The following is a 14,792-nucleotide window of genomic DNA, read 5'->3' as shown; positions in this document are numbered from 1 at the left end:
TTGAATCTATGTATGGGCCGAAGTGACGGTTGTTCGGAGGCGGTATTTGTATACCCTGCACTGAAGCTTTGTAAGTGAAGCTTTGAAGCTGGAGCTCTGTAAATGAAGCTAGAGCTTTTGTAAATGAAGCTTTTGAAGTTGTAGCTCTGTAAATGAAGCTTTTGAAGCTAGAGCTTTTGTAAATGAAGTTTTTGAAGCTGATTGACATGAGTGATGCTCATGAATGTTTGATTGACATGAGTGATGCTCATGGATGTTAACATGAGTGATGCTCATGAATGTTGACATGAGTGATGCTCATGAATGTTTATGTATGATTGATATGAGTGATGCTCATGAATGTTTATGTATGATTGATATGAGTAATGCTCATGTATAATATGAAGTACTGGGCGTACTTTTGATCACCTGGTTGGTGGCATGAATGGCTAGTTGCCAAATTAGAGTTCGGGTTGTACATCTCATGTTGGTGGTAATAGCGGCGGGTTGCCTAATAAATTTGGAGTACTGGGCGTACTTTTGGTCACTTGGTTGGTGGTAATAGCGGCGGGTTGCTGAATAATTATGGAGTACTGGACGTACTTTTGATGACCTGGTTGGTGCTATTTTAGGCTTATGGGCCTTCGTTCTTCACAAAACATTGCAGCCCATTATTTTGGGCTTTTTTTTTTAATTACCCTTTGATGGGGTTTATACATATTACCCTCTGATGGGGTTTATACAAATGTCTCCGAAAGATAAAATAAATTACATCATGCTGGTGAGATGTTTATTCCTTACTTTTGCAGTGTCCTATGTGCCTCTCTTCTTCTTTTCTCTTTTCCTTTTCTGCTTTACTTTTGCTTTTGTTTCTATCTTCTTTTCTCTTTTGCAGATGGTAGAAGGGATGATAAGTACATTAATCTTATCTCTGCTTTTGCATGATCCCTCATGATCACAGCCTCCACCACCTCTCCATACTTCCTGAAATATTCCTTAAGCCGTTTCTCATCTGTGTCCCAGGGAATCCCCATTGTTTCTTTTTCTTTTCACTTTCTTTTTCTTTTTCTACATAGGCACAGTGGATTTTGATCTAAATCTGCCAATAGCATTGCTTCTGTCAGTGCTTTTGCTTTCGGCCTGGTTGGTGTTGGGACCTGTGGGATGATAACCAGCTTGGCATCATTATGTCTGAATTCCTTTATCTTGCTGGGTAAAGCTCTGGATGACAACTCAAAGCACCAGAGACCAAGAAAGTATGGTCAAAATATTCTTTTCGCACGTTCATCCGCGATTGTGTCTGTCAAAATATTCCATAATATTGAAAGGGTTCTGACAATAATGGAAAAGAGAATGACCCAGACACGGTGGACGAGGAGGCCGAGATTGTGGAAGAACGGGAAAATGAGGACAGTGAGGAACAGGAGGACGAGGAGGCCGAGATTGTGAGAGTCAATCGACCAGCTTGACATTAACCACGCCGAAACCACCATGCTGTGCAACAATATCATCAATCCCAACTCCACTGGTAATCTGGGAAGACCAGAAATGCGTCGGACAGGAACGGAGGCCGTAAAGAGAGGGTTCGACTTGAGTTGAGAGAGCTCGGATGCCAGCGTCTTATTGGTGAGATTGCACGTGAAGAGCTGTAATTGGGAGGATAACCTAGAGATAATCTTTGCAGGACGCCATTGGAGAAAGCTTCGAGCTTTGTGGGTTGTAATCAAAAAATTTCAATTACTATTTTAACTGAGAGAAAAATACCAATTTGAATAGTCATGATTCCATAATTGCAGCCAATGTCAGGACAATCTTTTCCTTCGAACCGTTCCTTCTTGAAAACCTTCAACCTAACATCTTCTTCCATTTCTTGGCTAATTTGATAGCAACTTTTGTGGTTTCCATAAGGGAAAATCTCTTTGCGTTTCTTATTACTGATCTGCCCATGTTGCTGTTCGCCTTCCAAACCTGAGTTCCTGCAATTCAGCTCTATCAATTGACTGTGACACGAACTCAAGCTACAAACCTGCAAACTGATCATTCTCTGAAATTTCCTGCGTTGAAGGCGCGCCACGTGTTCCTTGTTCTTCCGGCCCTCTTCCTTCTGCTCGATCGACGGCCAGCTCGGTGGTCGAAGTCGAACTCTATTTCTCCCCCAAACGACGACGCTGTGTGGGTCTTGGTTTCCAGCAAGCGAAGACAATTTTTCCTCAGCGTCGGCCTTTTCACGCAGGAAGGAAGGAAATGTGTTTTTTTTTTAATTCTAGGATTTCTCTTTCAACGCTTTTGGTACACTGTGTTTCGAAACACAAGGTGAGAGCATGAGCTTTACACAGATTTAAAAGCAGCAACCCAGATGGTGGTAGCTCATGGTGGGTGTTGTGCCAAGTGTGTCGGATCTCCAATGACGGGCGGTACTAGGCCGGGTTATGGGCTAGGATTGAGTTCCCCAGTTTATACTAATGGATCCGTAGGTGGAGACGGGGGTCGCCAGGAGGAAAAGGAGTGTGCCGATATTTGAGGGTATTTTCTGGGTTTTTTGTAACCGTTTGTTTGGGTTTTTTTTCTTTCTAGGAAGTGATTGGAAAAACTATGATATCTCTGAAATGAGATTTGGGTGTTTTGATTTGTTTGGTAGATGAAAATGGAGATCTGTAGGCGTTTTGGATTTTTTACGGATCCACGGTGTATAGTGGTTGTGATGAAAAAAAAGGGAAAGAATCCGACATAGCTTTTCGTGTCGTTTCCCACAGACGGCGCCAAATGTTGATGCACAAAACCGGAGGCTTTGGAATAACGTAAATCCGACCGTGAATCCGCATGAAATGTAAATGACACAAGATGTATCGTGGTTCACCCCAAGGTTTGGGCTACGTCCACACTGATTGTATTATATTTCTCTGTCGAAGAAGGGGAGAGAGAGCTTAGAGCTTATGGGGTGTGAGGAAGCTTAGGGTTTGTAAGGGTGAGGAGGCCCTTTTATAGAATAAGGGCTCCTCCCCTAATTACATATTTGCCCCTTCCTTTATTACATAATTACATTTAAGTCTCCCGAGTATTTATACGAGGTCTAAATATGAGGCCCTAAATATGGTATAAACAGAGGCCCTTTTATAGAATAAGGGCTCCTCCCCTAATTACATATTTGCCCCTTTCTTGATTACATAATTACATTTAAGTCCCCCGAGTATTTATACGAGGTCTAAATACGAGGCCCTAAATATGGTATAAACAATATCTTTAGACATGAAATGTCAATTATGCCCTTGAGTGTTTGTGGTGTTGTGTGGTTTACATTTAGATTTGGACCGATTCGTTAAGTCCCTAGTATTTTGGAACCAATTAGAACTAAAAAGGACTTAGTTTTGTTTGGTTTGTGACCAACTAGGACCACACACACACACACACAAACACCCATACCCTCTCTCTCTCTTTCCCGTTGACTCCCTCCCTCTCGGATTTTCAGTTTTTCCGTACAAGTCGTACGGACCACCTTGAAGCTTCACTTCTCGTGACTGATCGAGCTCATAGTTACCATCATAATCTTCATCTCATCATCACAAGCTTAGCCATACCCTTTTCTGGTCGTGAAACCTTCGAAACCTGTGAACCCGAGATACCCAGTTTTGGTGCACTGTTCATGCACAAGTAAATGTGAAGGTTTCAGTGGGTTTTAAGCCTCTAGGAAGCTTTAGAATGTCTTCACGAAGCTCGGAGAAGAAAAACCAAGTAATTTGGACGTCGGAAAGTCGAGTTTGACGAGTTGTAAGTTTTGGCCGGATTATCGAGTCTTCTCCGTCAAGATTCTATGGATTTCAAGCCTTGAAATTGGTAAGATTTTGTTCGTCTAGTTACAAGTTTCATTTGGGGACAAATTTGAGGTAATTTGGTTAAGAAATGACTGAAATATCAAGTTTTTCGAATGCGCAGTTTTTCGGCGACGACAACGGTCACCAGAGTCGAAGGAAGAAGACGAGCGAATATTCCGTCAAAGTTTGACGGAATATTCTGACGCCGTCAGGTAGAATTAACGGTTTCTGTTACTTTTTAACGGAATATTCCTAACTGGGTTAGGGGATTCCGTTAGGGTTCCCTACGTATGGCCGCGCGTAGGGTTGTGCCTTTGTCGGTGCGTGACGGTGCGTGAGGGCTCCAAAAATTATTTAAAAAATTTGGGCGTGTTCATGGAGTTGTGTAGGTCACGATGGTATATTTATATACCTCATTTGAGCAATGTATGAGAAGTTATTAGCTAGTATTGGTTATGTGCTTTAAATTAATGTTTTTATAGTTGTTTCGCATATAGGGGAGACTTATCCCGAGGACGAGTGCAGTCAAGGACGACTCGGGGGCTACGACCCTTCGACATACCAGTGAGTGGGCTTTAGGTTTTCAATATATACTTATATACTTGATATTTTCCCAGAAAATGCGTTTAAATGAAAGTATGCTTTGAAATGCCATGCTTATAAATTTACATTCAGCATATGAATTAGTATATGATGTATAATATGAATTGGTATTGTGGACGCTCAGGTAAGTACCAGGTGAGTTATGTTTTATTATATGAGATATTTATAATATGAGATGTGATTGGAAGCTCATAAACCTGCACCCCGGGTGATTGTGATTTAGCCAGAGATATGGTACATGCCTGTATATAATGTCACCTCCCGCGCCATATGCTCACATTGGATCCAATTTAGGTGCACAGTCTTGTCGTACAGACCATTATAGGTGGTTCTGACTCGTAGGTGACTAGGATTTATCGTACAGCTATCATGAGTGCGTAGCATTAAGCATAACTATATTACACCCAATCTTGTTGTACAGACCCTTACAGTGGTTCCGACTTGTGTGTAGTGTAGTGCTGTATAGGTCACTTGTAGTGACTCCGGCTAGATTGATTAATGAGCTATGAATTCAGCCGTACAGACTTTTGCAGGGGTTCCGGCTAATATGTTATTTTCTATGAATTTATTTTCATCTGAGTTATTTATTTTGTTTATACCTTGGCATGGCATATTTGTGATTATGGATATGTGTGAAGCATGAATTGATATATATATTTTTTATTCCATTCCTGGGAAAATTATATATGTTTTACGGCAAGGGGTTAGAGCGTTGTTAAATGAAATGATTTTAAAAAGCTTTGTTTTTGCCCACTCACACTTTCTGTTTTGCGCCCCTCCAAGTTTTAGGTAGACTCGCTGTTGGTGGCATTTGAGGATCTCGGCGGTTCTGACAAAATATAATATCTATAGGACCTCTTATGGTACTGTATAACTAGTACTTGTCCTACTGGACTGCACCTAGACTTTCTACGCTCTGATTAAGTGTATTTACACTTGTATCTCATTCCTAACACTTTCTACATATTAGTGCAAATTAATTAGCTTTCGGTTCTTATTTATTTGTATATTTCATATCCTTATTGCTTCCGCACTGTGCACATGGCTACGTTACCCTCACATGGCGGCCAGCATGCCTTGATTTTAGGTCGGGGTGTGTCAATTTGGTATCAGAGCCTAGATTTAGCAGTCATGTATATCTCGTGAATAATCTAATCATTATGATGTCTTTTGTCAGAACTATGCCGCCTCATAGAGAGCCTTGTCACTCAGCTGAGCTTAGTTTCCCCGATATTGCTCAGTTAGGGGAAGTTATAGCTAATGCCATTCAGTATTCGCTTCATCCTCCTCAAAGGACACATCTTGAGACTATGTATAATCTGAAGCTGAATCATTTCATGGGTAATGGAGGACATGAAGGAGCAGAGAAGTGGCTTAATCATGTCGAGAAGACTTTCCTTGTGATGCAAAGTCAGGGGAATCTTCCTCCTGATAGGTGGGTTGAGCAACTACCTGGTTTCTAGGTCCGGAGCCTGCATCCTGGTGGAGACATGAGTCATATCAGATGCCACCAGAGGTAGCAGCCGATTGGGAAGTGTTTAAACAGTTGTTTCGGAAAAAGTTCATTCCCCCTAAGTATATTGATCGCAAGAAACAAGAATTTACGCATCTGAAACAAGGAAAGATGACGGCGAATGAATATTACAGGAGATTCACTTATTTGTCTTGATATGATTTGGAGGTTGCTACTAATCCGGTTGAGATGCTCTGTCGTTTCAGGTTGGGTACTAAGAAGAAATGGCGTTCTATACCGACATCGACTCCTTGTGCCACTTACCAGGAGTTTTATGAGGTTTTACTGCGGATTGAGGACTCAAAGAACATGCCCGGTGAAAGTGAAGATGAAGAAGAAAAGAACGGGAACCAGAGGCGAGATGATAAATGTGAAGGTCAATCATCTCAAGGACCTCGTAAGACTCAGAGTTTTAATAGAAGTGGTGTCACTTCCAGCTCTTCTAGTGGAGGTTTAAGCTCTAATGTGCAAAGGAGAAGTGGTAGATTTTTTGGAGGCTCAAAATTTCAGAGGCAGAGGGACTTTGGTGGTTCAGGTGCTCCTTTATGCCGTAGGTGTAATAATAGGAATTTTGGGGAGTGTAAGAGAGGCAGCAATGCATGCTATACTTATGGACAGATGGGGCATAGGGCTACACATGCTATACGTGTAGGAGACCCAGTCTTGTCGTACAGACCTTTACAGTGGTTCCTACTCTTGTGCAGTGTAGTGTCGTATAGGTCACTTGTAGTGACTCCGGCTAGATTGATTAATGAGCTATAAATTCAGCTGTACAGACTTCTGCAGGGGTTCCGGCTAATATGTTATTTTCCATGAATTTATTTTCACCTGAGTTACTTATTCTGTTTATACCTTGGCATGGCATATTTGTGATTATGGATGTGTGAAGCATGAATTGATATATATATATATATATTATTCAATTCCTGGGAAAATGATACATGTTTTACGGGAGGGGTTAGAGGCTTGTTAAATGAAATGATTTTGAAAAGCTTTGTTTTTGCCCACTCACACTTTCTGTTTTGCGCCCTCCAGGTTTTAGATAGACTCGTTGTTGGTGGCATTTAAGGATCTCAGCGGTTCTGACAAAATATAATATCTGTAGGACTTCTTCTGGTATTGTATAACTAGTACTTGTCTTACTGGATTGCACCTAAACTTTCTATGCTCTGATTAGGTGTATTTACACTTGTATCTCATTCCTAGCACTTTCTACTTATTAGTGCACATTAATTAGTTTTCGGTTCTTATTTATTTGTATATTTTATATCCTTATTGCTTCCGTAATGTGCACATGTCTTCGTCACCCTCATGTGATGGCCTTCATGCCTTGATTTTAGGTCGGGGTGTGTCATTATCACATCGAGTTCAGAGCTCATATTTAATTTTCAAACTCAATGTCGCTAGTCCATAATATAATTGGTTTTTATTTTTTTTATCGCTATGTGCATTTGATTGCTCATGATAGCAATTATGACTCAGTCTTTGCTAATCCGCATTGGTTCAACATGTTTACAAATTAAATATCGCTTACGCATTAATCCTAACGGTAACTGAAAATGTGATTTCGTAAACATAAGGTTTAGTTTCATAAGTTGTCACAAACCTATATCCAATATATACAATGCATTTTCTAAAGTCATCCAAAACAAGTAATAATAAGGTTTAGTTTCCCTAACTTAATTTATCACAATATGTCACAATAAATGGAAAGCTGTCCAACAACACATATCAGCGATACAAAAAAATTTTTACAATGAAGCACTGTAATGAGGCAAAATTCCTTCTTCGTGAACTGGGTTACTTTATAGCCTATTAAATACATGAGCCCTTCTAGGCCTTTCACCCCTTGATTAGCCACTCTACGGAGTGACAATTCATGCACCAATGGGCCCTTGAAGGCCATTCTATTGACATGCTCTAAGTGTCCAAAGCATGATTCCCTAAAGGCAGCACGATGTGCGTCATTAAACTTTTGACGCATGTCTCCTAGCACATGACTTGCTTGAGAAAGTTTGTTAACCCTTCCCCTATACGATTCTTCCTATTTTGTTACTAGCTGAATCCCCTGAGTTGTCATCTCCTGTACACATAACAATATAAGCATTCAACATAACCAAATTCAACAATATATACCCTGAACACAACCAATGTATACCCTTAACACAACCTGTCAACAAGTTTTCATAACAATACATCTACTATACAAAACTTCATGACTTAAGCAATATCAAATTAATTCATAAAATTAAAAAAGATTTCATCAAAACAAATCATTCCCAACTAGACAATATAACTTCAACAAAACAAAAGTGAACGACATAGCTCTTATACACAACCTGTCAACAACATTTCATAAACCCACATCCAACCCAAATTTCTAAAAAATTCCACAAATATTCACCAATTTCAACTAATTTCATCAACGAATATGCATAATTAACCTTAAAAACTACATTGATTAATAAACTTTACAAAAATAATAGAATTTATTTTTAGGGCTCCACATTTCCAAACTCACCAAATTTCAAATTTTCTCTTTTTGTTGTGCATTGTGTTGAGAGTTGTCCCACATTGGTGAGGAACAAGGTTTGCTATGTGCTTATATGATCTTGGGCTACTCCCTATATAGCCAATTGGTTTTATGGTGGAACCCCAATTTCATCATGGTATCAGAGCAAGGTTGTCCACGTGTGAAGCCCAACGGCCACACGCCACATCACCCAGTTGTTGTTCACGTGTAGGCTTGAAAACCCGCCACATGTGCAGGGACATGTTGAGAGTTGTCTCACATTGGTGAGAGACAAGGTTTGCTATGTGCTTATATGATATTGGGTTACTCCCTATATAGCCAATTGGTTTTATAGTGGAACCCCAATTTCATCATTGCAACTCTCACTCTCTTCGAAATTATATTTACATCGGTTTTATTTTATTTTATTTTTATTTTTATTTTTATTTTGAATTAAAATAGGTATTATTCTAAAGTAGATCAAATTTTAATCCCTCAGACAACACAAACCAAGCATAGGAACGTAGATAAAAAGATATTTCATTCCTTACCATTTGGTGCATTTCTCATCATTCTAGTTTCGAAACATGGGGAATGAGGCATACCAAACTCGCCCATTTAGATTTTTGTTTTTTGAGTTAGTTTAAATAAAAAAAAATTGAGATTATATGATTATATTACAGCAAGGTTCTAAGAGATTTATCTCAGTCATCACATATGAGACAGAGGATTAGAAATTCTAAAAGGCCAGTGTTCTTAAGATAGAGAATCAGAATATCATAGTTTGCCCTTGAATACATATTTCTCTTAAATTCCAAGTGATATTAATGCATTACATGCTATAAAACTGACCCAAAGTTTCAGCAGTAGAAACATATATATAAAGCACGACTAAACAACATAGCGATGCAGAATTCGAGCGCCAGAGATGCGTGATTTCGTAACAGGATGGTCTTATCAATGCATCAAAAGCTTGAAGTCAAAATCATCGGTCACTACTACATAGTCGTATCCAAGAGTATTGGCTCGAGCATGGAACTCATTGATCTCGCTTTGAGGAACTTGGATCCCAACCAACACATTTGCCCCGGTTTCACCCTATTGCAGAGGAAGGGCAGGTACACAATCAAAGTATTGTTAATAATAAGAAGAAAAAAAAAACGAATTTAAATTTCTTACTATAATCATATTGAAATATAAAATCTTTAAAAAGGAAAAGATGTTGAATTACAACCTCTCCGCGGTAGTGGAACAAACTAATATTCCAACGTGGACTAAAAGCGTCCAAGAACTTCATCAGAGCACCGGGTCTTTCTGGGAAGACAAAGCGACAAAGAATCTCATTTTGAAGATTTGATCTGCCCCCCATCTGAATGATGCAAACAAAGTAAACTTAGGACCAAGATGCGCAACTGCAGCCAGGACAGGAAACAAGTCCTTTCTTTTTTAAAAAAAAAAAATTAAAAAAAAAAAAAATTTACACCGTTGACATAAATGACGTGCTAATTTTTGGGTCAAAAGAAATCAGTTTTGCAATGGAAGACAATTATGAGAATCAAACTCTCGCCATGGCATGGGGGTAAGTGCTGTGTTTGGAACTTGTGACCATCAAAAAATGTCATTTGATCGACTAAACAAAAATGAAATTGCTACTTTTCCACATACTGTATGGTGTTGCTATGGTCGAGCAGCATAGCATGCCACTGTATGGGAAGGGAACATAATTCATATATACACACATGCACATACAAGAAAGACAATTATAAGTAGAAGAATTACCAAGTAACGCAAGTGATCTTTGACTAAGTCACTTTTCGTGAGATTGTAAGTCTTGAGTTGAGAAGACTCCAGGCGCTCTTGCATTTCTTGAAGTTCAGAGGCTGTATGCACACCAACACTGCATATAACGTACAAAGGATAAATAAATATCTCACTTCTGCATGTATTATCAGCCCTAAGTAAGAAAACCATTTGATGGGAGTCAACACGACCGTACTAAACACATCTAAACCAAGCAAAAGAAATTGGCCCTGAATTCGGAAAAAGTAACAACAGTGATCACTAAAACCTTCTTAAGGCTTACCTGTACAATACTATAGCCTCTTTATCAGAATTGTGTCTGTATTTGAATTCACTGATATTCATTGGGCCCACCTGTCAACCAAAGTGATTCAGTTCAAACCATGAAGACAACTTTAATAGGATGGGGAAAACAAAAAAACAATCGACTAAAGCATTATTAGCATATGATGTAGGACAACAGGAATAGATATGAACAGAGAAGAAGATCTGGACACACCCGGCCCTTGGCATCGCACCAAAGGTGTAATGGAAGCACTCCAATAGAGAAATCAGAAAAAAAAAATCACACTGGCCTTCAGCCTCACACTGAAGGTGCATTGGAATCACTCCAAGGTGGTTGTTCCTCACGCACAAGCAGGAAACCCAGAATTTCATTTTACTAATACTTATTTTAAAAGATTAAGAAGTAGACCTTTTGATAGGCTACTAGGTACATGAATCTGGAAAGATCCACATTAATATACTAATTTATGATACCTAATACATTAATATTTTAACATAGAGAGACTCAAAGACTATGAGCTTGCAGAATGCATGTGTAACTTGGCTCCATCAGCATACCAGTTCACAATAATGTTTAAAGCTCCCAGGCTCCTCGGGCATAACAGTTGCGAGTACAGCCTCTTGTTGTCGACCAACATTAGCAAGTTCAGTCACCACTCTCAATTTATCAAAGTTCATATTTGCCCCACTCGTTATTGCAACAACATTTTCTCCTTTAAGACCATAATACTTGCAATAAGCTTCAGCACCGGCAAGAGAAAGAGCACCTGCCGGTTCTAAAATGCTCCTTGTCTCCTCAAACATATCCTGCAAAAGAAGCAATACGATTGTTAGTTCTAATCTAAGAATTCAAAACTCTCAAATGGTAACCTACTGTTCTGCTCATCATTTCCCTATTGGGTACACTAGCACAATAATTGCATTTGAACCGATCAGTGTCACAAACAGTCAAATAAAGGAAAGAGGTTACTCCTGAACATGAATGAACCAACATTAGCAAGAAGCTCTCTGATGTCGTAAGTGCATTATGGAGCACACATCCCTTTGTATGAGAAAAAACGTCACGGACCAAACTAAAATATCAACATAAAATGACGACCCTAGTATCAAAGCTTGAAGGATTAAATAGAATAACAGCAGAAAAATGGCCCGCCTTGAGGCATTAGAACAAGCCGAAAAGGACCTCGCTACCATATCAGTTATGGTAAGCTTGGTTCAAGGAATTTTTTCCAGCCCATGATGACTTGTCCTAAGTTTATTAGGAATTACAGCTTTAGAGGATTAAAATTATTTACCCAATCGAAGTTGTTTTACCAATTGGAGTGGTTTCTCAACTGGAGTTGGTCCAATTGGAGAAGGATTCATAACTGGATTCCAATTAGGATTTGTAATCCTTATTGAAGAAGACCTTTATTATGTCTATATAAAGGGGCTATTGCACTAGTTTTGAATTGGAGCAAAACAATAAGTTGTATACTACTCAAGGAGTTAGAGTGAGAGAAGGGCAAAGTGTGTGCGAGAGAAAAGACAAGAAATAAGAGTGTGTATCATGTTCTTGTTCTTTCAAGCTTTTCACCCAGTCTTAATCCTAGAGGCTTGGCAAGATTATTCGTTGTACTCATTATTGATATGGTGAAAGATTGTTGTTGTTGCCCCGTGGACGAAGGCACATAGTTTTGGTGTTGCTAATCTTGGTTATTTGTTTTCGATATCCGAGTTTGTTCTGTTTTTCCCATTCTTAAAAGCAACATTCACAACAACAGAATATTTTTTTGGCCATTTGGACATTCTAATCATACATTTGTAATCCAGTAACCAATATACAGTACATAATTGCCACCAGAAACCACCCATGCAGATACAGAACATTCACTCGACCTGATTATCATATTTAGAAGTCCTCAAGTAAATCCACAATTCCTTATGTGGAAAGACACTAAGGGAGAGGGATATATTCCTTGATTTTAGTAATTGCCAAGATTGTACGACGAGCCCTTTTGTTCTTCACCCAAACACATTCTAACTGCTGCCCAAGAATTTTAGCTTCTGATGCCATGAATTCAATTTCTTCATATGTACGTAAATATGTCAATTCTAAGACAGGTAGCGTATGTACAGTTACAAAGCTAGAAGTAGGTTTACAATCTATAACATGCAAATGCAAGCAGAAGGCTTCTTTAAGAAGCCAACTACCAAAGAATGCATGAGAAGCAAAAGACACTCACCCATGCAAGTTTCAAGACTCGAAAGAAATTTCACCTTTATTGAGCCGCAGATAGCATCGCGGCTGACAAGAACTACACCGTCAACCATGTCCTTGCATAAGCGGAAGGTCTCTTCACCAACCTCTTTCACAGCCACACCATCTGCAAAACCACCCACCTGGTCCAACATTATTCTCTGGCCGTGATGTAGTGACAATGCCAGTGCATTTGCATCAGAGGGCTCCACACCAATAATCTTCACCTGTATAAGAGATGCCACAATCAGCGCTCTTTAAGAATTATATGATGTGAAACTAAAGAATCATTAGAAAAAACAAATAAACTATCAAATCTTTCCGAGAAGAAAACCTACGAACTTGAAAAATTCAGTTGCCCAGCAATGTAAACTCAACAGACATAGTAAGAAAGTTGAAAACACCAAAACCAGACAAACCTTTGGAGCAACCCTCTTTACATATGCAGCAATACCAGCTATAAGGCCACCGCCCCCAACAGGCACAAAAATTGCATGCAATGGAGCCTTTGTTTGGCGCATAATTTCCATCCCAACTGTGCCCTGGCCGATAATAACATCCGGGTGATCAAAAGGAGGTATGAAGGTCCTTACCTCCTCCTTTGCCCGCTTCTTAGCATAAGCTTGAGCCTCGTCATATGAATCCCCTATAAGAACAACCGTGGCTCCCAATCTCTCCACCGACTTCCACTATACACAAGCAATATACAATTCAAAAAATTCAGAACGCCAAACCCACATTTTACAATTTCAAAAGCCAAGATCCAAATGAAAAAAAGTACCTTAATCTCCGGCGTGGTGACGGGCATAGCAATCACGGCACTGCATTTCAACTTCTTAGCAGCCAAAGCAACTCCCTGGGCATGGTTTCCGGCCGAAGAGCAAATAACCCCTCGATCCAATTGCTCCCTTGGAAGCTTTGCCATCATGTTGTAAGCCCCACGAAGCTTGAACGAGAAAACCTACACATTCCAACACGAAAACATTCAATCGAAAAATCCCCAAATTTTCCAATCCAAATTCTACTCAAATCAACTATTGGGCAACACACTTACAGGCTGCAAGTCCTCTCTTTTCATCCATAATTTCACCCCCAATCGCTCCGAGAGCTTCGTAGCCAATTCCAATGGAGATTCGATGGCCACGTCATACACCTTGGACGACAGAATGTTCGTCAAGTACTCCATGGCGTCGACAATGTTCCCATTGTCGTTTCCGTCCGTGGCCGAACGGTCGGGCACGGCTCCCAGGAAGCCGGGCGGGTACTGGAGCGAATTGGAGGAAACCCGGTTGGGAGGCGGAGACGGCTTCGTTATGGTTTCCGATGAAGCAGCGGAGGTGGAGGGTTCGGCGGAAATATCGGCAGTCGGTCGGGACAGGGTGGCGGAAACGAAGGGCCGGAGCGGACGGCGGGTGCTGAGGTTGTGCGGCCCGCTGGGGAGGTGATGAGAATGGAGGCGTTTGGAGCGGATGAGGGGGGAATGGGCGGGGCAGAGGTGGAGGGCCTCCATTGTCGGTTGGTTGAAAGTGGCGGCGGCGGCTTTGTTTGCGAAGGAGAGGGGGGAGTCGCAGAGGTTTGGGGGGTTTGCTTCTACTTTCTAGTTTTGGTCACACGCAGTTCACAATTAAGATTGTACGAACGGCAAATGAGAGAGCGACACGTGCAGAAGGTTGGATGGTTATTGGTCTGTTACTCAACAGCCGGGGAGATTATGGGTATCGAGTGCGCGGTTCTTGACCAAAATTTTATAGTAGCTATCTTACAGGAACATTCAGTTGGGACGTGAAGAGATACTCTGTGTTCTGTTGGGGGTCCCACACTGTAGGTCTGTAGGTGTCGGGAAGGGAAATGGAAATGTGCATTGCATTCGTTCCCGAAAGGACACGGAAATGTGCACTGCATTTGCCATGTGCCTGCTTTTTGTTTTGTTTTTACGTCAATACATAACATGTATTCAATTAAGATATTTCGATTTCTTCTCTCAATCTCTCTCTTCTCTTTTATATTTTATTTCTAACACGTTATCAAAACTCTTAATTCCAGCTGAAGAGA

The 14,792-nt window shown here is 40.3% G+C and overlaps 1 protein-coding gene across 1 annotated transcript; it reads right to left on the bottom strand.

The window, feature by feature from the left end:
• Positions 1-9,146: 9,146 nt before the first annotated feature.
• LOC126592603 (threonine dehydratase biosynthetic, chloroplastic) lies at positions 9,147-14,431 on the bottom strand. Its single transcript, XM_050258355.1, has 9 exons — positions 13,795-14,431; positions 13,522-13,701; positions 13,160-13,429; positions 12,761-12,967; positions 11,060-11,308; positions 10,500-10,570; positions 10,196-10,313; positions 9,651-9,785; positions 9,147-9,514 (listed from the first exon to the last, which is right to left on the bottom strand). The coding sequence occupies exons 1-9, from the start codon at positions 14,248-14,250 to the stop codon at positions 9,374-9,376; spliced, it is 1,827 nt and encodes a 608-aa protein (XP_050114312.1). The 5' UTR covers positions 14,251-14,431; the 3' UTR covers positions 9,147-9,373.
• Between the last annotated feature and the right edge of the window lie 361 nt (positions 14,432-14,792).

Source organism: Malus sylvestris, chromosome 12 (genome assembly GCF_916048215.2).
Source record: "Malus sylvestris chromosome 12, drMalSylv7.2, whole genome shotgun sequence".
NCBI lineage: Eukaryota > Viridiplantae > Streptophyta > Magnoliopsida > Rosales > Rosaceae > Malus > Malus sylvestris.
The sequence above is the reverse complement of the archived record's forward strand: the minus strand, read 5'-3'. Positions and strand labels throughout refer to the sequence as shown.

Coding starts and splice junctions, on each gene's coding strand:
- LOC126592603 (XM_050258355.1), bottom strand. CDS start 14,250: ATGGAGGCCCTCCACCTCTGCCCCGCCCATTCCCCCCTCATCCGCTCC. Junction 12,968..13,159: donor TAAAGAGGGTTGCTCCAAAG/GTTTGTCTGGTT, acceptor TCTCTTATACAG/GTGAAGATTATTGGTGTGGA. Junction 10,571..11,059: donor TTAAACATTATTGTGAACTG/GTATGCTGATGG, acceptor TTTGGTTGACAG/GTGGGCCCAATGAATATCAG.